This window comes from Magallana gigas, chromosome 9, assembly GCF_963853765.1.
Source record: "Magallana gigas chromosome 9, xbMagGiga1.1, whole genome shotgun sequence".
NCBI lineage: Eukaryota > Metazoa > Mollusca > Bivalvia > Ostreida > Ostreidae > Magallana > Magallana gigas.
In genome coordinates this window covers 8,717,333-8,743,916 of record NC_088861.1, presented here as the reverse complement: position 1 = coordinate 8,743,916, position 26,584 = coordinate 8,717,333, and the positions used below count along the sequence as shown (strand labels likewise).

The window sequence follows — 26,584 nt, the reverse complement described above, 5'->3', positions numbered from 1 at the left end:
AGCGATTTCCATCGAAAATGCAAAGTTATGAATACAACTATTGATGTGCCAACAGTCTTACACTAACTAGGGTAAACTTGCTTTATTGATAACGTGAGTCAAAGGATAACAAAGAGGAATATTCCTGATTTCTGTTTCAAATTTTGTCAATGAGCCTTTGTATCTGGAAACAAATTTTTATATTATCCCTTACAAATTTGTTATTGTCCAAACAAACAATTTTCGAATAAGTCTTAAGGAGTCTCGGGGGAGAATGTTTCAAACATACGATTTCCTTTAATTTTTTTACAGTGAAATGCCAACTTATGAGAAAACTATGTGCAAAATATAAAGTAAATTGACCGGATAGTTTATCTGTTTGCCGCGATCAAATTTTGGTCGTATGTCCGATTCATCACCGACATTCTATATAGGATTATATAGGAAAATGAGGGTTTTCAATTTCAATTTCATAATTAAAAAATTACAAACATACGATTTCCTTTTTATTTTCAGCGATGAAAGGTTAACGTATAAGTAAACATTTTGCCAAATTAAAACGAAATTGACCGGATTGTTTTTATGCTATCCGCCCTCATAGTTTGATCCTATAAACGTACCTTTCCACTCACACAGAACGTAGAAGGATCGCGTTTATGTTTTTATTTTGCAAATTATAGTTTTGATTTTAATTATTGACGCAGCAATAGAAATTGCACGACGTTTATTTTTGTCAATTGTTACGTCAGCGTATCAACTGACGTCATCGTAAGACGTTGATTCCGACGACAATAACGTCGATTTTGAAGAAGCGGCGAGATGATTAAAATACTTCTGACATTATTCTAACGATTCTTTTCACTAAATATAATTTTTTGATAAGTCATTTTTTTAACATAAAAACGTTACATGATAATCTGTAATTTGAACATTTTATTTTACATTTGCGTTTTACGACAGTAATGCGCAATACCCTGCGCAGAGGGCGCAAAATTTTAAACCCGCTACCGACCTTAAATAAGACTTTGTGTCTATGCATTAAAAACTGCTAGCATTCCTTGAATCTTAGTTAAATCAATGTCTTTATTTATTCACTTCTTGCAATATTTTGTTTAATTACTTTCAAGCGAGCCGGTATCGTTACTGTTGTGAGTTAATTCCTTTTGAAGTACCCCCCCCCCCCCCCCGATTTCTTGTTGTTTTTATATCACTTAGACTGAGTTTGCAATTGGTTTGGTTTCTCAGGACATGGGTTGGAGCGTTTGGCAACTCTCGGTGCATTTTTTCCTCTTCGTCCAACGCTAGTTCAAACTGTGTATTACTTGATGGTACAGTCAGTTCAAGCATATCTTTTACAACATACACCATAGCATAGCACAGCATTGAAATCTCATAGCATAGCATCAGAATCTCATAGCAAAGCATACAGTCTCATAGAATTGCATTCGTCATATCATGCCATAGCATACCATAGCATAGCATACAACATTATTTTAACTCGGTTTTAAATGTTTTTATTTAAAGAAATAAATGTTCACATAATAGATTTGTGGTAAACTTTGGCTTCTTATTATTTTATTTCGAAATGTATGGAACAAGTCTGTGTATAAAGGCGTTTTCGTTCAAATCTTATAGAATACCATAGCATACCATAGCATAGCATACCATATCATTAAGCTCTTCATTTCAATTTCTCATAGCATAGCATACAAATCTCATAACATAGCATACAAATCTCATAGCATATCATTAAAATCGCATACCATAGCATAGCATAAAATTGTAAAAGATATGCATGAAATGACTGTAAGCCATCTTGTCTTGGAAAAGTCTGCCATTTTGATTAACTTTTGTCGTTGGTAAATAGTTTTAATGAGACGGGTAGTTGAACAAATTACCTATAATATCTATTTGCAAATTCTTGGCATGGTTATAGCATAAGCTATAATTTTTAGTGTATATAGAGATATTCCATTGTTTTACTTTCAAATGTCACTAATTAAATGAATTAATGAAATTATGATATTAAAATCATAATTATTTTAAAAGAACGGTAGAAGGCGTAATATATGTGCTATAGGAACAAATAACATACAATGTCGGATTTCAGGTGATCGACTTCATTAGTTTTTTTGGGCATGTTTTTATGCATTCTTGAAAAACATCGTGAGCTTAAATATTTTAAGAATATTGTTTCAGTACCCTTTATAAGATTAAACAAAATAAAAAAATATAAATGAAATATTTACTTTTCCGGTTTTCGTTGTTCGGTATATGTAAGTTAGCGTTGTCGTTATGCTTTTGACCTTAAAGAAAAGATTTTAAGAAATGACTTGAAAAAAAATGTAAAAGTTTAACGAAAAAAAAAATATGCTTCCCTCAGTATACAATGACTAAAAAGCCAAATTTTGGGATGAATAACTTTTACAACCATAAGGTAGGATTTAGTTTTTTAACACTATATGAAAATAAGTTAGAAAATTATATCACTAAACATATATAACAATTTGAGGAATATGTCCTAAGATCTGTTTTCATAATGTTAAGCACATGAAATGTGCTTTGGAACTTTGGAAGTTGTTGCATGTTTTTACATATAATTTAAACAAAATTTATCAGCTTTGATATAAGCACTTTCGTTATTCATAAACACTAACAAATACCAGCGAGGGGATTTGATTACAGGTGAATTTACACTCCTGTTTTATTTTTCCCCTTTCGCTCTCATTGTCAGCGGATGAATTCCAATCAATATATATATATATATATATATATAGAGAGAGAGAGAGAGAGAGAGAGAGAGAGAGAGAGAGAGAGAGAGAGAGAGACTCAATTTGCACATGAATTCAACATACTTTTTTAAAAGGTCGTTTAGCTTGTTAAAGAGAAAGTCTGGGGCAAATAAAATGACGATATCAGTAGTAAATTGCCTGAAGAATTCAATGGTACTTATTTTTCTACAAAATATGAGTGGAAATAAGGTTTATTACTCATAATATAGCACATTTTTTGAAAGAATTTGTACCAGAACTTAATTTAAAACAAAAACACCCTACTCTATGAAACTGATGGTAAGCGGCCCCATCTCTTTTAAAATTCTTAAATTGTTATTGATGTAATGTTAATACATTCGAGGTGTTGAAGCTCTGTTGGGAAAGCCAGAGATGTCGATCGAGATACTCACTATCAATGCTTATATCCCATCTAAAATCATTTACATTGTCTTTGAATTATAAACAAGAGGCCATGTGCCATATAGCTCACCTAAACAACAGCTCCTTGTTGATTCTAATTTTATAGCGTATGTTATTTCTATTTTAAACTTGCAACCCCTTTCTGGGGTCTAGTATTAATCCGGGGGTTGGTTTAAACAATTTAGAATCTACACTATTTGAGAATGTTTCCGGAGTAATCTCCTAAATGGTAGCAATGTAGTTCTTGAAAAAAAGATGTTTTTAAAACATTTTCCCAATATTATTCTTTGTTAAACTTTGAACCCCTTCAGGGGCCCCAATGTTGGTCTGGGGTCATGGCTTTTACAATTTAAAATGTTCACTATTGGAGGATCCTTGCATACTAAACTCAAAATTGTAGTTCTCAAGAGGAAATTTTTTAAACATGTTTCCTTTATATTTCATTGTTAAACTTGAAACCCCTCTCGGTGCCCCTGTATACACCGGGGAAAACGTTTCTAACAATTTAGAATCGACAATAGCCAAGGATGTAATCGAAAGAAAATCCCAAACTGTTGCATTGTAGTTTTCAAGAAGAAGATTTTTAAACATTTTCCCATATATGTTGAACTTTGAACCACGCATGGGGCTCCAGTTTTGTTCCAGGTGTCACGATGTTTACAATTTAGAGTCGTCACTATATATACAAGTTTTTGTGTAAATATTGGTATTTTTGGTGCAGTGGTTCTTGAGCAGAAGATTTTTAAACATTACTCCTATTCATTTTTATGTTAAACTTTGAACCTCGATTGGGGCCTAGATTTGGCCCAGAGGTAACGATTTTTACAATTTAGAAACTTGACTATATATACAGGCTTTTGTGTAATTATTGGCATTCAGGTGCAGTGGTTCTTTAGAAGAAGACCTTAAAAGACATCAACCATAAACTCACTGTTTTGCAATTATCTTCAATTGAAATAAAGTTTAGCCATGTATTTTGATAATTTAAAATTTTCTTCCCATACGGATGCTCTGTACCAAATTTGGTTAAAATTAGTTCAGTGGTTTTTGAGAAAAAGTCAAAAATTTAAAAAAGTTTACAGAGGGACAGACAGACGGACGGACGGACGGACAGACGAACGGACAACAGGTAATCAGAAAAGCTCACTTAAACCTTTGGTGCAGGTGAACTAAAAATATTACATTGCATCTTTTTATCACTTGCCAATCTTAATAACTAGTATCTATAAAAAAAAAAGATGTCCAAATTTCAAAAGAAATTGATAAACTTAACAATAAAGATACGGAAATTTTATTTAAAAAAAAGTTTTTTGAATATTTATCTATGAAAAAAAATCAAAGCAAAGTAATTGAATAAAGATCGAAAATAAATAACGGTAAATTTTACGCACAGATTTTCCTACCAAAGATATTTACTTATCGGTGTCCGTATTTGTAAATAACACACAATAATGTACTAGCAGCATGTACAGAAATCATTTCACAAACATATGTGTTTAGAACACTTTAATAAGTTTGGTTTTATAAAGCAAAAATTGTTAATCGATAGAATTGTCTTCTACATTTCTTTTTATAAAAATGTCAATAAACAGCGGCAGCAGTTTTGCGAGAACGGACACTAATATAAATAAACCAATATCATTTTGTAGGTTTTCTTACATATACATATAGTGAAAACATTTGAAACATCTAGTCTGGAAGAAGTTTAACATTACACTGTATCAGTTAATTACAATTATTTCAAGAGTATGTTACTTTTGTTATACTTAACATCAATAAGCATTTATAACCATTTTAACAGGGTCTTGTCCTTTGTTGTGTCAATCATGATCAGCAATGTGACGTAGACATGTCTATTTTATTGCTGGTCACTCATCCATGGCTTTTTGAAATAACTTTGTTTGGGGGGTTTTTCAAGCTGAGACGACGCAATTTAGCTCTGTGCATATTTCTATGAAATTCAGTGGTATTTTGCATCCATTTTAACAAAACGTAGACTTTTGGTAGTTGTGTCAAACAGCAATGTGACGTAAGCTTATTTCATTGTTGGCCACTCTACCATGGCTCTTTGAAACAAGAACATTTGTCTGGCTTTTAATGCAATCTGTGTATATTTCAATTGAAACTAGCTTGAAACTAGCGTCATTTTTACTTGAAATTTGTTTTGATGCAGGAAAAAAGACAATTACATCCCACTGCAATTCCAAGGTTTTGTCAAAATGGTTCTACATCAGTTTCAATAAACATCATGTTGTATTAATGAAGGGTTTGTTCGATGTTGAATATTTTTGCAAATTATTTCTCTTATATTTATATACATGTATTATAAAGTCGCTCGGGTCCGTCAAATTATATTCGTAACATACAATTGTGGTAAATATTCCTTATATAATCGGTATTGTTGTTCCAGTTTCGGAAAACAAGTGCCTTACCCTGTCTGTAACTTAATGGTTCCGTTTTTATAAAAGAAATCTTTGTGGAGAGAATTGGAGTTCTTTTAAGGAAGGAATAGTCACTTTCCTTTCCAAATATCAAATATCGTTGCTTAATTTATCAATTTTAAATATTTCAAGCCGAACACATCAGACATTATATTTTGACAGAATAACGGAGTTTTGTTATAACCTTCGCAGCGGACTTTTGGAAACACAAAACTGAAATCAATCATCGATTTTTTGGGCATCAGTAATTCTGAAAATAACAGTCATATTCAGTATGACTGTTACAATATATGAAATCCATTGAACATCAATGCATGTAAATATCAAACTTCTATATTATTATGTCTAATTAATCAAATAGGCAATCGAATACAACTCATGTTCTGCAGTGTAAATAACAATTCATTGCTTGTTTTTTTTGTACCAAAAACTAGGTAATATTCTTTTACTTAACCGGATTTTCTCTATTCAAAAAGTCACACAAACACCATGAAAGATAGATGAAATTGTTATTTATTTTAAATGACGACAGATATTTATAATATTTAGAATAAAACCATACAGTAGAAATTCATGCGCGAATCCAGGGTAGGGGTCCGAGGGATATTTAAATTTCTCGGGGGTGGGGGTCTGAGGCACGTGTAGAGTAATTTTACACTGTATATTTCGTAATTTTAGTTTTCAGGAACCCCCTTCCCCTAGATTTGCGCATGTGATCCCCTTACAGAATACATCAATGATAAAATCATAATTAATTCATCTTCACACTGTATCCCACTACATTTATATTCAAATGAAACAATCTAGTATCAAAAAACAAGCTGTGAAAAAAGGTGGCAGACAAATGTTGCCGGAGCATCTAAAAAATCGAATACATTTTTCATCAATAAAAAGTACGTTGGAAAATCTATCTTTTTAAGGTGGTATGGGACATCTGTCGATATTAATGAGGATTAAAGTATATTATAATTGATATACTTTCACCGGTTTAGAATTTTCAAATTTTAAAATATCTAACCAAAAAATAGCTTTTAAAAATAATTCGAAAGGTAAAAATTGTAAAACCCACAGTGGGATTGGAACTCATGACTTACAGATTCGTAGTAGACCCTTTAACTCACTGCGCAACGCTGTTAGATGACAATATTGGGAAAGAAACTACTTGTATAACTGCACTTAATTTCATTGTTTATTTCGATAAACAATACGTCACAACATGGAAGTGTCCCATACCACCTTAACATCACACACAGCAATATAAAATTGATAGAAGTGGAAAGAATGTCAGGTGTACTTGTAGACAAGAAACCGAATAATGGTTATAAAAAAGTGTTTTGGTTGCATGTATGTTCACGGTTTGTTATGTCACAGTACACGAACCGGAAGGAAGGATACGGGTGTTATTTTATAGTGCAAGAACCGGAGAGTAGGGGGCATGTGTTATTTTATAGCGCACGAACATAAGGGTAGGGTTAAGATGTTATTTCATTGTGTACAAACATGAGGGTAATGTGTTATTTCATAGCGCACGAACCGGAGGGTAGGGGGTATGTGTTATTTCATAGTGCAAGAACATTAGGGTAAGGTTAAGGTGTTATATCATTGTGCACAAACATGAGAGTAAGGGCCATGTGTTATTTCATAGCGCACAAACCGGAGGGTAGGGTTCAGGTGTTATATCATTGTGCAAGAACCGGATGGTATGGGTCAGGAAAGAACGTACAATGTACAATGTTCCCCGTGAGGTGCACCTTAGGAACTCTTGTTCCATGAGAGTAAACATTTACGTTTAAAATGCATTTTTGAGCATTTTGTCTCAATTGACCGAATTATTAGATTTTAAAAACTATTGTTTCAAAACAAACTTTTACCTTTTCCTTATACATGTTCAGATAATAAATGAGTTTATTTTGACTTATATACTTTATTCGATTACCCAATGAGTTAAAATGAATCACCAAGTGATTTAATGTTTCACCCTTCCATATTTTGTGCTAAGTGTGACGTAATGAAAAGTAAACTCTTTCTGAAGATGATCTCAAGTATTTGTGACCGAAATTAAGTCATATTTTTATATGTACCAATGGTAAACATATGACCTTAATTTTGGACTTTAAAAAAAAGGTATTTACTACTCTATATCGATCTGTAAACTCCAAGAAAACTATTTATTGCGCAAGCGATTGGGAATACAATTCTAAACATGCATAATAAATGTAAATTTATTAAAAGATGATAAAAATAATACTCTCTTAACTTGCTTTTATCTTAACCCCGCCCCTCCTATATTATGAGTTTGTTTTATATTTTCTTTGCATTTGAAACATCTTGTGTACTAAATCAAAGTTTTCCCCCTACATTTAGGTGTATTGTCTTGAATATTTTTTAAACTTCATTGTAAAATTTCAAATTAAGCAATGGAAAACTATCACTTCCTTTGTTTGCAAATTTTTGCCAGATGTATTTAGTTCCTATGTGGAAACTAATTTTTACTTTGTAGAATTATATTTACAAATTGCGGTTAATACGGTTTAGAATAAAACCGGGATGAGAATGACAGGATAGTATCAATGGTAATGATTAAGAGTACATATTTAAGAAATAAGAAATCATTCTTTGAATTCTATAAGGTGACCAAATACGGTCAGGGGTGATCATATCAAATAAAGACCGTGGGGCTTCATTATAGATTTGAACACATCAAACCGTATTTGATCACTTCATAATATCCAAAGAATGATTCCTTATTACTTACATCTATTGAATTTTCAACAATCGATTAACTTGTGTACTAGCTACAATGTATATACACGTATTTACATTTTCAACTGTCTTCGTATGTGAGAACACTGCGAATCGATGTCCATGTAACTCATGGAGCTACAGTGCCTCTCATAGTAAAAAACTGCAATTTACGGCGCACAAAAAATTGCACTAGTTTTGGACTGATTAATCTCATTTCTGAACATTTTCTGTACAAATATTTGATTCCAAAAAATTCTTCGGACATTTTACTACAGATAATGTCACTTCACTTGCCTCTGATATTCTTTTAAACACGATCACCAGCCCTGTAAAGTGAAGTGGTGCAGTTTGTTTACATGTAAAAATGGCGACTCTCGATCTCGACGTGAATTAATATACTTTATTTTCGGATGTCGGTTAGCATGTTTCAAAGACAGTCTGAGGCAAGTAAAGTAACAATATCAGTAGTAAATTATCTCACGCATTTAACGGTACTAATTGTTTTCACAGATTTTGTGTGAAAATAAGGTTAATCAGTCCAAAACAGGCGCAATGTTTTGTGCGCCGTATATAGCAGTTTTGTACTATGGTAGGCACTGTGGCTCCCAAGTCGTCCATCTGAATTTTTCAGACTGGGAGCTACAGACCTGCAGCATTATAGAATCAGGTCATCCGCATGATTTTATGATACACTTATTCAGATAAAGTTTCCTTAAACTAATCAGCTCCTAGTGCATTTCGTTACAAAAATCTCAATTTCATGTCGCTGTATATATAGATTGGGGATATCTACAAGTGTTGTTAGTTTCAACATTCAATCAAGTTATCCACATGATATTGTGACAGAATTACTCAGATATCTCTTTTGATCATCTCGTCAGCTACGTGTGGATTTCGCTACAAATATCTCTAATTTTCAACAGTGTTGTCCATACAACTCAATTAGCTGTAAATATAGATTGGAGATAGCTACAAGTGTTTCTCATTGATACATTTTATTAAGTCATCCATTGATATTACGACACAATTGCCCAGACATTCTCTTTATCCACTACTAGTGCATTTCGATTCAAATTTCTCCAGTTTTAGACTATTTTATTCATTTAACTTTAGAAGCTGTGTATGTAGATAGAAGATTAGGTCACCCACGTGATATTACGATACAATGACTCAGATATATCTTTAAATGTCGTTAGTTACTAGTGCATTTTGTTTCAAATATCTCCATTTCTAAACAGTTCGGTCCATTTAACTCAATTAGCCTATTATATATATATATATATATATATATATATATATATATATAGATTGAAGATTAGTGCCTTTTCATTCATCACCAAACCTGGTCTTTGCTTGTAGGCGTCGTTTCAATTCTTATTATCTAGTACTATACATAATCCCGCGAAAGTGCGGCGTATTGAAAATTAATTATGAATTAAAAATCAAATTTTGAGATATTTGTGACAAAACCCACCGCCAAGAAATGAGATGAAATGAAAAAAAATATCCGATCGTCGCTTATAAAGTCTAAATGAAAAACCTTTTGAGGAGAAATGGTGGTAGAAAAGGCATGATTGTAGGAAAGCTTTTTGACAATGCTTTATCTCCTTTTTCAAATTCTGTTTATCTTACTTAATCAAGCCTTTGCATACGTAGGTAAAATCTAGTGTTGCATATAAACTACTAGTATGACTCAAGAAAAATAAGTTCCTTCAAAATTTGCCAAGCAACCCCACTCATTTAAACATGAATTCTATTTCAAGCGGTTCTATACAGAAGTGGAAAACTACGAAGTCGGGTAAACAATAAAACAAAACTTTCTTGGGTGGTTCAAAAGGAGATAATGACATCGCATATTGCAGATTAAGTCCAATACATATCCCGCCTCATCGATTTTAGTGTACGAAATTACTTTAAGGATGCTGAATGCTGAACAAATTACCAATCAGATCTAACTTAAAATTCTAAATAAAAAGTTTAATTTAAAAAAACCCTGTATTATTCAGTAACGAATATTCAGGATATTTAAAATGAAAAATTGAATATTTTCCTATACCTTTATATCAAGCCCTTGTTAAAAAGACAAATTAGACTTAAAATGGACACAATTATCCAGCCCTCCCAAAAGCTTGATTTAGCTGGAATACATTGAAATCTATACTTCAAAATTTTTAGAAGAAGGAGGTAGTATTCAATCTTCTGAGTTATGGCTTATTCACTTTGACTTTTTGCACTAAATGCAATATTTGCATTGTTCAACATCTAGTATTTTGATTAAGCGGAATTATAGAAACTATTTTTTTTAATTTTTCACAATAGTCAGATTTGAATTAGAATCAAAGAAAAGTTTCTGTTAAAGCTGAATGTGATACATATGTTTTTTGTTACCTTTTTGCAATTAAAATTCAAAATAGGAAAAATTCTCTTTAAAAAAATCTACACTTTTTGTTAAACACCTTTTGTAAATTGCTATCGTAACACCAATCAACAATACCTACCTATCTAGCTTTAGTTTAGTTTAACATTTCGAAACCACATGGTTTAAAGGCAAAGAATAAATAAATGCATACAAACAGTGTTAACAAATTTACAAGTACGTGGAAATACATGCATCTGTTAGCGGATATGAGCTTACAAGGTATACCTTTATTTTTAGCTGATATTTTTTTTTTGGGGGGGGGGGTGAATCTCTTTCCCTTTAATAAAATCTACGGTCAGTTTATTTGTAATAGATGAGAAGTTAATAAACTTAAGCAAAAATTCCTAGTCATCAATACAATGCAGTCATATTTGACATCTGATCCTGGTATCACACACTTTAATACTTAAAAAAAAATAGATAAAAAGAACTCAATATAAGCATTAAAAGGTATGCCTTATTTACAATCACTTTAATTTTATCTGAATTTTAAAAAATCGCCAAAATAGGCCAGCATTATAATCCCCGCTTAAATCACAGCTGTACGGTAACTAGATATATAATACAAAATCAAATTGAATCACACTTAAGACAAATTATTCTTATATTCTAGAGGCGAGAGAAGATATTTGGCATTTGATCAATTATTAATTATCTTATATTTAAAATATATCCAACATCGCTGACAAACATAAGAAGGAAAATATTCCAACATATATTTTTCTTTTCTTCAATGTCTAAGTTATTTAGAGATTCTTTATGTTTTTGTTATCAAATTTTTCTTTTTATGTGTCATTTTATAGAATGCATCTTAAATAACTTCGAGGTTATTATAATTGTTAAAAATTGATAGAGGCAGAGCTTGTTTTTGTAATGTATTCTAACATGTCAGGCATACCAAGCATTTCATTAACAATAATTTACCAAAAACTATAAATATAATATAGTTCAATAAAATGAGTGTACTCTAAGTATATCTAGTGTTGATTTCCCCAAAACTGAGAACTATTTTTCTAGAAAAATTTCGTCTAGAAAAAAAAATGTCTGGCAAATATAAAAAATGTCGTTAAAATCAATTGTCATTTGCAGAAGGGGTGTTTCTTGCTGAGAGGGGATTACAAAAAGGTTCATGTAAATATAATTATCTAATGTCTATAAACTGTTAGAGTGTAATTTTATAATTTATAAATGAGCTTTCAGTGTTTGGGTTAATTTAGTGCCGAATACTGCACTACCTCGATTAAGAAATTGACCAGATTTTTACAAGGGAAAGTAAAATACATATGTACTGTAGCTGGATTTGTATATTGCATATATATATATATATATATATATATATATATATATATATATATATATATATATATATATATATATATATATATATATATATATATATATATATATATATACCATTAACACAAACCACTGACAACATGTTTTAATTCGAACACCTTTCTTCCCTCCATGTAAAATACTCTTTGTCATCTAAGAGGGTTACGTACATTTATCTATTAAATAGTATCTAAACCACAGTGTTTGTTCCTGGAATAGAAACCCCACACTCTAAATGACTTGTATAACGAGCCAACCATCCATACCTAAATCTCTCGCCTCTATACCACCTGTAATAGCCTGCAAAATAAAACATCGATTAAGTGCCGTAAACTTTTTTTTCCTAGTCAGGCGATTGCTCTACAGAGCAATTTCCTGGCTACAAAATCGATGGTATCAAATAGTTATGGTACAAATGATCAACTTCGAAAAGAATGTATTTTATGGCGTTACACAAACTATTATATTTATTATTTTTGAATAAATATTGTACCTGTCTGTATACTGAAAAAATAACTCAACCCTATTATATCTTTCCCTTATTTTCAATGCAGTATACACACTTTTTTTACATGCTGTTAAATAATGTTACCATTAAAATGACTATAACTGATTATTCGTCTGGAAAAAACACATGTTTCAGATTACATATTTTAACATCTTGCAACGATTGAAAATGAAAATATATTTGGAACAAACAGGGAAGTAGATGTAAATGTTTATGTATACTAAAAAGTATTGTTCTACTTAATTTTGTTGTGTGTAGACCGGTTCAAGGACCACGAAACAGTTGAATATTTAAATTTTATTTGTACAACATGGTATATAATCGTACGATTGAAGACATTATAAAATGATATGCTATTAAAATGTGTATCGATATTACTTTAATACGTACAAATTCGCATTATTTTATGATAAATAATCATTTCTATGAATGATTAAAAATGGAACTTAGATCTAAAATTGCTTCATTCTGAGGTCTTCCTTTTCTACTCCATTTTTGGTCAAGTGACCCTTCCATTTCTACATACTGTATAGCAGGAAAAACAACTCGCAAAGTTAATTTTCGCTTTATTCGCTGAAAAAAAAATTCCGCAAATTTAACCTCTAGTGAATAATTATAAGAATATCACTATAATATAAATGTAAGACTTACTAAATCACCCTTCGCATTATGAAAATAAACAATACAATATATGTTTTCAATTTAATGGCATAACAGTATAATTGACCACGCCTTATATAATAGTTATTTTGTCAGGAAAAATCATGGTATTAAACAGTCTATTATAATAACCGACCTATGGCTATTGCTAAATTTAATAATTACTAGTTGGAGAAAGTGCATGATCTACCAATTGACTCTATATTAGCTGATGAGCTTTCATTTTTTCCCTCTACTTCCGGTTTTGAAAAAATCTAACAAGGCACAATTCTTTTTTTTAATAAATAACTTCTTTAAATAGAATAATTGCATTCTTCCTATTATATAAACTTTAAAAAATCCCTGCAGTAATAAAACATGACACGACATGTATCCACGCCACGTGCTGTGATGCGTGACTAATTCTGTCTGCCCAGTGATATCGGTAAATTACAAAGTGATTTTGGGGCTCAGAGTGTTTATGTAAGCTACTCAAATGTCTTGCAAGTAAAAGGGTGTAAAATTTAATTGACAGAAACCATCTTTCCATGATAGAAATGGGTTGCACTTGAAGAAACTGTTGTATTACCGGACAATAATCATAAAGAGGTATTATACAAACCGATGTTTTTATCGAAAATCATTTCATTGGATAACAATATTATTGTTTTTTTTAACAAAATATATTTTAAAATGTAACCCAGATAAAAATCTTGTTTTCGTTAAGGGTTGCTATACATGTTCCATGTACAAAAAACCATGATCGTTTTTTGTAAAATTCAGGCGGGTTTGAATTTTATTTTTTTTAAATTTTTGTTTACCACAATCTGAACCCACCGCCATTTGCTGATAAAATGAAAAGAATCGCGATCTTTTCTGATTGAGATATTAACCTGCTATACAGTAACATACATATGTCGTAGAAAGTAGAAAGTTCCTTAAAAGACTTTTACATATGGCGCTAAATTTGCCATGTGCATAAAATATTATCAATAAATATCGATTTCTATAAATTTTGGTTTTTTAAATTTACACACCTTAAATTTTCATCCACGACTACTGTGTTTCAAAATCGTGTGTAAATAAAATTTTCTAAGCGGAATAATTAATTTTGCATTCGGGAAATCTTAAAAAGCTCTTGTGAGCTTTTTATTGCAATTAAAACAAATCAAATGTTCAATGAAAACGAAATAATACTTCGCGTATTAGTGGTCAAAATGGATAAAATTATATACTTTGTACATGAACATGAATTTTATACAAAAATTGAAAAATATATTTTTCTTTTATTTCTAATATCTGAAGCATAGACCTGAATATTAAAATGATGCTACGATGCTTTTGGATTTCAATATTTATGTTTTATTTCCAAGAACTATATATTCCATGTATTTCATTTACCCCACCCTTGTTGGCAGACGTTAATGACTGCATAAATGTTTCATTTGAACAGAAATACACGCCTTTATACGGTCCTTAGCCTCTACCAAGGACGTTCATACAAGTAAGTAAATACTTGCACACTTTACCTTTAACATACGAGGATAAGATGTATTCCTCTGTAATTGCATTAGCGTCAGATCCGCCGACGAGTTCACAATGATCTTGGCCCGTCCCACTTTGGTCATCTATGCTTCTGAACGTAGTTCCTAAGCTAGAACCGAGGAATAGCTTGTACCTGAAATAAACAAGACATTTAAAGTTCAAATGATGAAATCGGAAAAAAGTATGTTACATTATTTTGATTTCGCATTTATAGTCATTTACATGATATACAAGTGTGTGTGTGTGTGTGTGTGTGTGTGCGTGTGTGCGTGCGTGCGTGCGTGCGTGTAAAATAAATAAATTCTGAAAAAAAGGATCAGTTAATAATTGATTCAAACATAAATGTTGAATTAATGAGTAACAGTCCGTGTGTATTTTTATCTTGATATTGCAATGTATATGAGCTAAGCATAATAAAATCTTACCGTATAAAAATGTATTTACCTTTACGATTGCTAAATAAATTTGTTACAAAGGTCTTAAGTTACGTGTACATCATGTTAAAAAATGGCCATCATTTTACATAATAAAACATGAGGATCTTCCTTTTAATCAATAGTGTCTTAATTGAGTATCATAAATTTAATTGTTCAAAAATAATATTTGGGCTCCCTTTCATCGAGAGTTGCCATTGAAGCCTTGAGTATAATTTAAGAAACTATTTATAAACACATCTTAAGTCCATGGTGTTCCATGCTGGTAGGGTGACATGACAGACAATATCATCACTGACATACATGTACGTCAAATTATTTGACAGAAAAAGATAAACACTGGCTTTAGAAGACTGGCGGCTTTTACCAGTTTAAAATTTCTCATATTTCGCAAATTTGCTTCATTTTTAAAAAAAAATAAAATGTCTTACTGACATTTCTGGACATGATTTATTATATTGGATATTAATATCATCAATTTATTCACACCAAATATTAAACTCTACAGTGTATTTCTTGCAACCAAAACAAATTTTCCACTTTCTCATTAAAATACAAAAAAATTGTATAAAGTAATTGAGAGTATAGTTATATTTCTCTTCGAAAAACAAAACCATGTTTTAGAAATGAAACTTTACCGACCTATAAAATAAAAGAATGGTGTAGTATTCCACCTTGAAAAACTAGGACGAGTTCAGATAAGGCGTGGTTGATGGACGGATGACGTCAGCCCATGTGGCGGAAAATCTTAGCCCTTGATTGAGTGTATGTGAATTATAGTCAAGATCTAGTAAATGAAAGGTGCGTAAAGATTGCTAAAATTTGAGAAATTTATTTATTAAATGATGCTACAAACAATAGCCTAGCTTAAAGGTATACCGGGTTAAATTTTTAAGCTAAACACGCTATATTTTGCGTCAATTTTGAATGACGGAGAAAATGCATATTTTGTTACATTATAAGGTTACCTTTATGCTGTAGATAACAATGCTGAATTCTAACAAAGATGACAAAGTTAAATTGATAAAAAATATTTATATTTCTGCCAGGAAAGTAATGCCTCCTTTTAAATATAAATCCATCACGTGATATCGACAGCTACAATGTATTTTAGACTAATTTACAAAAATGAGTGGAGGGTCAACACCTTCATAATTTTTATACATTGTTTAAAGAGTGAAAGACTCTGATTTTTTCCAGCAAACTTTATGGGAGTATTTGAGCAATAAGTGACGTACATATATACTTTCCTGTTACAATGAGGTATGTGTTTCCCCTCAAGGATATTTTTTGTTCGCATGAGTGTAATCCTATTTAAGGAGACCGAGTTTAGTTTTCATTGCCCATGTTTTTGCGCATACTAGTGAAATACAGCGTATTTATACTTGCTATGATTTTTTCGATATCATTAATTAAATTAAACACAATACACAAATTCTTTTACAGATATAAATACATAGATTTTGTTAAAGAAAATTTTATTTTTTTAACAGTTTTTCCGTTGTAAGGTAGGTGAGCGTTGCCATTGTGCTATTATGACGTTATGATAAAATGAAGTTTTGTATGAGAATGATATAAGAAATGACATTAAAAAAAGTGAAAATTGTATGTTGTTGAAATTTCATACACAGAATAATGCTATCCTCGGGTTTGTTTTTTGAATGAATCCATAGTACCAATCTACATTTGTAATGCTCCAAATATAAAGCAAAATTTTGGGATGACCCCTTACCAAAAACCAGACAGTAGAATTTAGTATTTTTTTTTACAGATAAGGCAGAAAATAGAATTCCTAATCACAGATTACAATTTGAAGAAAATTGCAAATCGCTATTGTAGGATTTTTTAAATATGCTTCGAAGTGCGAAAAATTACCTGATGGTCGATTTTCCGTAAACTTCGCAACTATACTAGAGTTGGTGTAAATTACATATGGTTAAAAAATAAAGACTGTTGCGTTGTATTTTTTCGCCAAAAAAACCAAACTGGACTTATTAAGGTAATTATCCATACGTCACAAAACAACGTCTGAAGTATTTCACGCGTTATTACGTCTTATCCGTGCCCGATCTAATTGAGACCTAACTTTAAAAGGTGTATTGACATAGAAATTGATTCAAAACAAATATATCAGAAATCCCGATAACTGCAATCAATTAGGCCTAACGGGGTATTATTCTAATAACATGACTGGGTTGTGTCGATTGCATTTCGTTTTGAAAATACTGTAAAACGAGAAAATTTGGCGCATACGTATTTTAGCGCAAATGCAAGTGCTAGTACATTGGCGCAATTATATTTTAGCGCACGTCACCTTTCTTTAAAAAAGAATACAAAAAATGTTCTTGTTTGATAAACGATCAGGCCCAAATTTAGTTCTGTGTTCACTCAAGCACGTGAACACAACGATTTCTATCTCGCATGCACGGTAAACTGTCGTTGAGAACAATACACTTACTTTTGTGTAAATCGTCAGTAGATAGATATGAAAACTTCATTTATGGCGATGATGTGTAATTTTTGTTCGTAAACAATTTGAGTTATCGGACTTTGAATTTAACGTGTCGACTTGGATATTTTGTCAGCGTTAACGATCGCCACGCTTAATCACATGTTCACCTCGAGGCACTAAATGGAAGTGGCATGGGGAGAAGCCAAATTTTCAAGGTGCTAATGAGAGATATTTAAAAGTAATTAAAATTGAATTAATTAATCCATGTTTAGGCACTTATACCCGATTACCCATACCGTTTACCTGTGTAATTGTTTAAACAAACAGAATCGACGGTATCTGATATTACGTATACGAACACTTCTATATAGCATTAAAAATGGACTGACGTTATTGTTTTGCAACTTAAAGAAATTTATTACATATGGAAAATCGTTGGCGCATTTTTAAGTTTAGCGCTCAGAGGCAGTTGCGCCAAAGGCGCTAAAATTTGTAGTGCGCCATATTTTCTCGTTTTACAGTATAGACGCTTACTTTTGTCCTGCATAAACATCAATCCATTATAAGGTTGAATTTAATCAATTCTTTGAACTTTAATCCCTATAAGTCTTTAAACTTTCAAAATGAAATCCTGACCGCGATCTATATTCCAGTACATAAGGAAGATAAAAACACAAGGGTAAATAATTTGACCTTATTATCTTAATCCTATTCACTTAACAACGAGCATATATTTATTTTCCACAAAAAAAATGTTTTTAGAATTAAAATCATGCGCTGAAGAGAAGTTAATTCATTATAATATTAGTCTTTAAAACCAGTAAAAAAGTTTGAATAGAGGTTTTGTCTTGAAGGCATATATAAGGAAGTTAGCATTATCCACGAATGTGACTGCAATTTCTAAATACCGAACTCGATCCATAATACTTACCGATATCCAAAGAAACAATCTTTTGCGATTTAAATAATACAGATTTGTCAACAGTTTGTTTAAATCATGTTTTCTATTTAACAATAATCAAAACATATTTTTTAGAGTTATGAAATAATGAACCTATGAACAGTTTTATTTTTACGGATCTTTTTTTCAATATATATATTTTAATGATTTTACCAAAAATATGCCAATTTTCATCCTGAAAAGGCCGGTCCCTCGTGTAATTTTATTTCCAATTTATTAAGGGCGTTAGGGTGTAAATAATATCAAAATTTACGTGAATAAAATTATAAGAGCTTAAATCCTCTTTGAAAAAATATTCATTTCATCTAATTTGTATGCAGATTTATCTATTTTTTGATAAATAAGCTAGTGTAACATAAAAATTTTTGTTTTGAAATAATAATTCTTTTATTTTACACAGGATATAAGTCAAAAAATGATTTTGTGAAAGTCAAATTTCAGGCTTAGGCTTATATTCTTTATATATGAGAAAAGCGTCATTTCCTGCAATCGGTTCTATTTTTAGCAACGGCCCTAGTTTTTATATACCGATGGACGAGCCAACAGGGTAAAATCTGATTAGAACATATCCTCAGATACACGTTTGAAAAATATGAAAATAATTCTGTACGCATTTTATTTATCTATTTGGGTGTCGCAGTTGTCATATAAAAGTGTTATATTTTGCGTATTTATATTTGACGCGCATTGCCAATGGAGCGTGTATGAGAGATGAATGAGTAAACGTATGAATGAGTTTTTTGTAAGTCACGTGAGGATTTTGTTTACAGGTGTATGTTGACCACATGTTTATTCTTTACTACTATATTACAGCTGACCAATATAAATTTACCACTGAATTCATTAATATGCATGACTTTACTAACTCACTATAAATAGCGAAAATCCCGCCAATTCCCTCACCCCACGACATTTACCTTCATGGTAGACACAGTGAAGTGTATCTTTACCTTACCTGTACAAGATATTTCATATATTTGGTTAACTCATAGTTCTGGATACCTGGTAAGCTTCCGTTTACCTTGTAATTGAAATATATTAATTGTAAATTACTTTTAATTCATTTTATTCAAATATTCTAAATCACCGTGCGATGTTGCGTATGAATTGTGAGTGTGAGTGTGTTTGTACTTACAGGTTTTATTTGATAATATACAATCATCGAAATAAAGAACCAGTGAATACATGCAGCTGAAATCAGCATCAGCGTTATTTATTCATACAAGACCCTGCGATAGGGGTATGGACCATAACCTTAAAACTTGTTAAAGTAACGCTATCAGAAATAACAGACGTAATACATGTACTCTCATACATACATGATCGTATTTCAAATCAACAAATGTTAAGCATATACACAATCGTAACCTTATTTTCTGCGGACGTGCGCAATGAGGTCGCTTTCGCTCTTTCTTCATCAATATTCATTAAAAGGCATTCCTTTCCTGGCAGGAAAAAACAAACAATTAAAATTTTATATCTCTTTAACGAGATGAAATTAAGCATTGCAATTTACATAATAAAGGTAACGTTTAAAGGTAAACAAACAGCATGCGTTTTTAGGAGTAAATATAATTGGTTTTTGTTATTTTTCAATATAATGTCAAAACAAATTTACTTATTTCTTAACAAATTATTAGCTTTTATCTCGGCCGTACAAAATCCAAAAATCTCAAAAACTTCTTTATCAAAGGAAGCATTATAGCTGCGACGCCAAGTATTCGTAATGTATGCAATCCATAATAGCCCTAGATTAATGAAGACGGATGCATAACAGATATGTATGGGCTTGATAGTATATAGAAACATAATTTTCATATCAGTATGTAAGAGCGGAATGTGTTTCTGAAGAGTTGCCCCCTTACGCTTTTAATCTAAAAAAATAATTCTAAAAAAACTATATGGTATAAAATTTATTTTCAATAGCTTTCGTATTCCTAATGATAAAATACACATTTCAACCGAAGTATTCATTGATAATCTAAGTATTTACTTTTTTATTTGAAAAAAATGTACTTGTCCCCATAGACCTTAATGCAGTCTTCTTCTATTAATTACTCTTTAGATAATAAATTTTGGAAAATTTCTCTCGGTAAATCTTTTTTTTTTTACTGTAAAATGCTTTAAATTAATATTTAGAGTATTTAATACATGATGAATTTTCAAAGTTAGTAAAACTAGGTCCTAATCTGGATCGGATACCTTAGTAAGGTTCGTCACACCATAAGCGACAATTATTTGAACATATCTAGAATTGCCATTGTACGAAAGCCGAGAAGGATCATTCGAGATTCGAGATTCGAAATACGAGATTCGAAATACGAGATTCGAGATTCGAAATTCGAGATTCAATATCTAAATTAACCAATCAAATCAAGGATCTGAAAATATGTATCCTAGCGACATCAAACTGTTCTAAATAAATATCATACGTACATGCTCTTATATACAAATAAATGCTATGTTCACTTCTCCCTACCTAACTAAATTATTATTTGTATTTACTTTTACACAGAATATCTAAGTAGACTAGTAATAATGCAGTGTGATTCGCGGATCTTAGTGATTTTGTTTGCCCTGGTGCATTTCCACCTGATGCGTTTGAACCCTAAGGTATTTCACCACCAGTAATAGTTTAAAACCCGGGTTTATTCAACCCTTTTGTGTAAAAATGCGGTTATGGTAGAGAACTTCATAAGCGTAGCTAATTTTTTCTGTAGGGGGTCCTAGGCCAATTTTAAAAAAAAATTACTATGTAAATTTAATAAGCTCCAATTTTCCCGAGGAGGGGGTCCAGATCCCCTGACCTCCTCCTTTCTAGATCCCCGCATGAAGATTAGTACATGTATCTAAATAATCTAAATATAAATAATCTGTCCTGTTTCACTAATAAATATAAGCATTACTTATCGTTTTTATGTATGCATACAGTGATACACTAGTACTATGATTATAAACAAATCATTGAGATATTATCACATCATACGGAATTTTTAATAAATACAATTTTTTTCCTTTTCCTCAGTAAACAACTTATTATGAGTCTTACTTTTGGAATTGTTTTCAATATAGAAGGATACCTACTCTCTACAATTAAAGGTAGGGATGATAGGGTGCCAATTTGTTCACATTGCCGATTTCTTGTGCACAGAACAGTAAAACCTTTTATTTGATTGTGCATGAATATTTCAAAATTAATTGTTGTACATATATTTTGTTATAATTCATTCATTGATATATCAACAAGAAAGAATAAAAGCATATGTTTCACAGCCAAGTTAAGTTTCTCTGTAGTTTCCTACCCCCACCGCACCAAAATTGACAATAATTACATATAAGTCACACAAATGTTTACTTTTTTTGTAAGTGAATCTCTAAAGATGTAAATAAGCACTGCAAACAAAGATGTGTGTATTTAATATACTACTACATTACACTTAGCCAGATAAAATGTAATCAGGATGAAGCTACAAGGGGTGAGTGGTGCAAATTTACCAATTTGTCGCCATACACATAGAACGACAAATAAAGAAACTGTGAGTGGTGTGTGGAATGCATAAAAGATGGCGGCAAATTATCTCAAATAATCAGTGCAAAACCCCACAAATAGGCTGTTATTTGTTACATATCCTGCAAAAACATTGATAAAAAATGTTATCGTCCCATAACATAGCCGATTAAGTTAATGTGTACATATGGTCAACGTACATGTAATTCTAATATACAAGAAGGCGGACGTATCAGGCGGGGATCCAGAAAATTAAATTTCAAAAATGATCGGCTGAATTACATTAAATGCTTTGAAAATTGTTTTAAACTATCGCACGGGTCAAAATGCGTGATAGAAGCTATGTACAGTGTAATTGGAAACTTTCATTTAATATCAATATGTAGTATTACCTATTATAACATATGAGAGTAAAGCACAACTGCCACAAGCAATACATGTCCTTTACCGGCACCACCTCCCTCCCCTTAAAAAATGCAACAATTGCCGTTTTATTTGCTAAAATGTGTGTGGTTCAAGATTTTTCTAAAGGACATACCCGATTAGAATTGAAAAAGAGTCGTACGTTTAAAACTAATTTTGTCAAAATGTTTAGATTCATTTGGTTATATTTTGGTCCATTTGGGTAAATATATGCACCAGCGCAGCTCTAATTTATATATAATCAGGCCATAAATTCAAAATATTTTCAAAAATTAATAGCTTTATATCCAGTGGATGAAAGAAAAGGAAAGCAAGTCGAACTCGATGAGTGCTAATACCTGTGTTGAATGAATGGTACAGTAGGATATGCGCAAAAAAGTCCCGTCTACTCTTTCCTACCCTATAATTATTGGAATATTAAATCCGATTATAAGAGTTAAATTAAAAATCAAGTACGGATATGTACCTGTTTATCAAAAGTAAAACTACTCATAATTTATCTACAGTGCATCGTTATGGAGCTACACAGAAAGTTTTATATTAATTTGCCGAGCCAAATAAAAAAAAACCCTGGAAAACGAAGAGAAAACAAAGTGGGGAGAGAATAACTGACAAATTAATTAGGACTATATAGCCCCCCCCTCTTGAAATGTATATACTGAAAACAGATTATTGGCGTACAACAATCGCACACAATTTAAAGAAAATTTCATGTTTTTTTTATCATTTTCGCTAGCTAATGTAAGACATCACAAATACCCCAAACCCCCTCACGGAAAAGGAAATGCTAGGTAATGAGAGAGAGAGAGAGAGAGAGAGAGAGAGAGAGAGAGAGAGAGAGAGAGAGAGAGAGAGAGAGAGAGTCTCGATGTAAATCAGAGGTGCGCTAACACCGTTAAAATTAAAGCTTGCTAGTTGGTCTGCCCTACCCTAGCTACCTCCTCTCTTTTCTCGTTTTAGAGGCTTAATTATTGTCTATATATGCTTGTAACAAATCAAATCAATTTCAAATTCTAAATCAAACTGAATTTGACACTACAAAACTCTCTCTGTGTCTGTCTGTCTGTCTGTCTCTCTCTGTCTGTCTGTCTGTCTGTCTGTCTGTCTGTCTCTGTCTCTGTCTCTGTCTCTCTCTCTCTCTCTCTCTCTCTCATATCGACAATGGCATTGCCATACCCTACAATACACTATTCTTATCTGGATTTTTGTCTTTGAGGTTGTAAATCATTATATCTTCTATGGTTTAAAACTGTATCATAACCTATATTTTGACATGTCGATTATTTCATTGAGTTTCGTTTCATACCTAAAACATTTAGATTAAACAGATCTTTCTTCGCGAGCCGATTTTTACACAGTTGGGGCGAATGCAATTCGGGTTAAAATTGTTCGGGGGGAAATACATACAGGGCAAACAAAACCACTTAGATTCGCAAAGCCAACAGTGTTATTTCTAATTTAATGGCTTATACTGTGTGGGGTTAATTCATCAATGTTAATTCAACCATTTTATAACCACTATATAAGAGCTATTAAGACATTTATTTGTAGGAAAGAACATGTACGAATGATCTTTATTTAGAACAGTTTGATGTTGCTAGGATACAGGTTTCAGATCCATGATTTGATTGGTTAATTTAGATATTGAATCTCGAATTTCGAATCTCGAATCTCGTTTTTCGAATCTCGTATTTCGAATCTCGAATCTCGAATGATCCTTCTCGGCTTTCGTACCATTGAGCAGACAAACAATAAACACGTTTTGGTCATTGAACTTCAGTGGTATAACACAAGTTTAACACAAGCACTTCTTTCCTTTCTGTAATGCAAATAGAAAGAATTTAATGACCTGTTACTATTGCACAGCTGCACGGCGAGATAGGGAGTCGATGTGTAGTTGGTTCTCTTGACGAGTATCTGTCCGCCGGTACAAGGACTAGGAGTGTTGTCCACTGACACGTTGAAGGCGTACCAACAAGGGGGCGTGGCGCTCATACAAGCTATAAGAATAAAAAGGCATGACATTTGTATCATCTTTTAATCCCTCACTCTCTCGTTCAATTTTACTAACCTGGTTCGTGAGGCCAAGGTATCTGCACCCCACACTCGTACCATGGTTCACTGCGCCAAACAGTGTTCCCTCCTATGGCTTGTATGCTGAATTCATAGCCCACATGTCGTCTTGCATAGCCTTAAACGAGAGACGAACTTTAATTTGAATATGAATAATCAATTTCAACAGAAATCGTTCCAGAAGGTTGTTTTACTTTTCATTTTAGTTTTACTTGATTTTGTAAAGATTAAATATTTCATACGCATTTTTTTGGCTTAAATATAAAAGGCGAAAACCAGTGAAAATAAGTTTTCTAAGAGCATATATATTTATATATATGTGTGTGTGTGTGTGTGTGTGTGTGTGTGTGTGTGTGTGTGTGTGTGTGTGTGTGTGCACATAGACTGAATTAAGAGTAGTAAGCAATAACAAATTAAAATGATGACTCATTTACATCATTGAAATAAGAAATTAAGGTAGTTCCTATGCTCGGTACTAAATCTGCTCTACCATTAAAAGCTTCATTTTGAATGATAAATATACACTCTAGCAAAACATATAGATACGAATAGATTTAAAAATATATATGTTTACATGCTAGTTTTTTTGTTCTCATATCTCAGATACGTGTACCTCTTGCCAAAAGTATTAACAATGATGAAATATGCCAGATGCCAGTTTTTCCCAAAATATTGTTACCAAAGTTTGGGAAAATTAAAGCTAGATATACAAAATAGAATGTAACCATTAATTTAAACCACATCCCATCATTATTTTTGCGCAAATTATTGCTAGTTAGTATGCTTTATGGATCTGATATATACAAAATAATGCAAGGCATATACCATGTTTATAGGATATTATAGACTCAAAAATAAATCCATAATGTTTATTCTATAACATGACTTCTTAGAAAAGATTTGGTGAAATAAATCAAATATTGACGGATTACTTTTCACGCTTTAAGCTCTAATCTAAGTTGACACTAAAATAATTTCCGTAAAAATCACATTTTGCTACCGTTTTCTGATGAGGTCTGTCAACAATGTCAGATATTATTTTAGCATTAATTAAATGACGAAAAAGCTTCTGTCTTCAAAATTTAACCAATTATAGTGAAAGAGAAAAGTAATCTTGGAAAGGGGGGGGGGGTTCAAAACAAAGAAGATATAAACATGTGTTGGAGATCCTGGTTAATGAGAAATTTTGTTTTTCAGTTTATTTTAACAAAATTGAGTGTCTAAAAATTAATCAATATATATCTCATTCAAATCATACATCATCGTTTTAAATGCTTATTGTTGCCATTATTTACAACAGCGATTTAGAACAAAATCAATACCGGATAACTAAAACGCTATTTAAAAGTCGAAACAATATTGTAAAATCCGCATTATGACGCAGTGCGGCTACTTAAGCCTGGTTTGAAGCTAATTAGGCGTAGATAAATTAATAGTGTGTTTCCGGTTCCACGACCGACCCTAAAAATATGCTCCGACCCTAAACATTTTATCGTCGATATATTAATCCGGATATCAACGATTCCGGTTTTACTTCTAGAAATTCCAATCTTAGTTACTTTCGTGTTTGAGAAAACACATACTTTACACCAATTTAAAGATTTGTTTTGACAGCGATTTCTTGTGGAAAATGGCATCGTGCTTGCCAAGCAGACCAACTAGCAAGCTTTAATTTGAACGGTGTTAGCGCACGTGTGATTTACATCGACTCTCTCTCTCTCTCTCTCTCTCTCTCTCTCTCTCTCTCTCTCTCTCTCTCTCTCTCATCACCTAGCATTTCCTTTTCCGTGGAGGGGTTTGGGATAATTGTGATGTCTTACATTTGCTAGCGAAAATGATAAAAAAAAAAACCCATGAAATTATCTTTCAATTGTGTGCGGATGTTGTACTCAATAATCTGTTTTCAGTATATAAATTTCGGGGGGGGG

The 26,584-nt window shown here is 31.9% G+C and overlaps 2 protein-coding genes across 2 annotated transcripts in view; both read right to left on the bottom strand.

The window, feature by feature from the left end:
• LOC105343789 (uncharacterized) overlaps nt 1-26,584 on the bottom strand; it is a 78,072-nt gene that overhangs the window by 25,794 nt on the left and 25,694 nt on the right. The gene's annotated exons all lie outside the window — the stretch shown is intronic.
• On the bottom strand, nt 14,737-24,902 carry LOC136271368 (uncharacterized). Its single transcript, XM_066071288.1, has 4 exons — nt 24,899-24,902; nt 24,655-24,774; nt 24,433-24,583; nt 14,737-14,938 (listed from the first exon to the last, which is right to left on the bottom strand). Exons 1-4 carry the CDS (start codon nt 24,900-24,902, stop codon nt 14,737-14,739), a joined length of 477 nt encoding a protein of 158 aa, XP_065927360.1.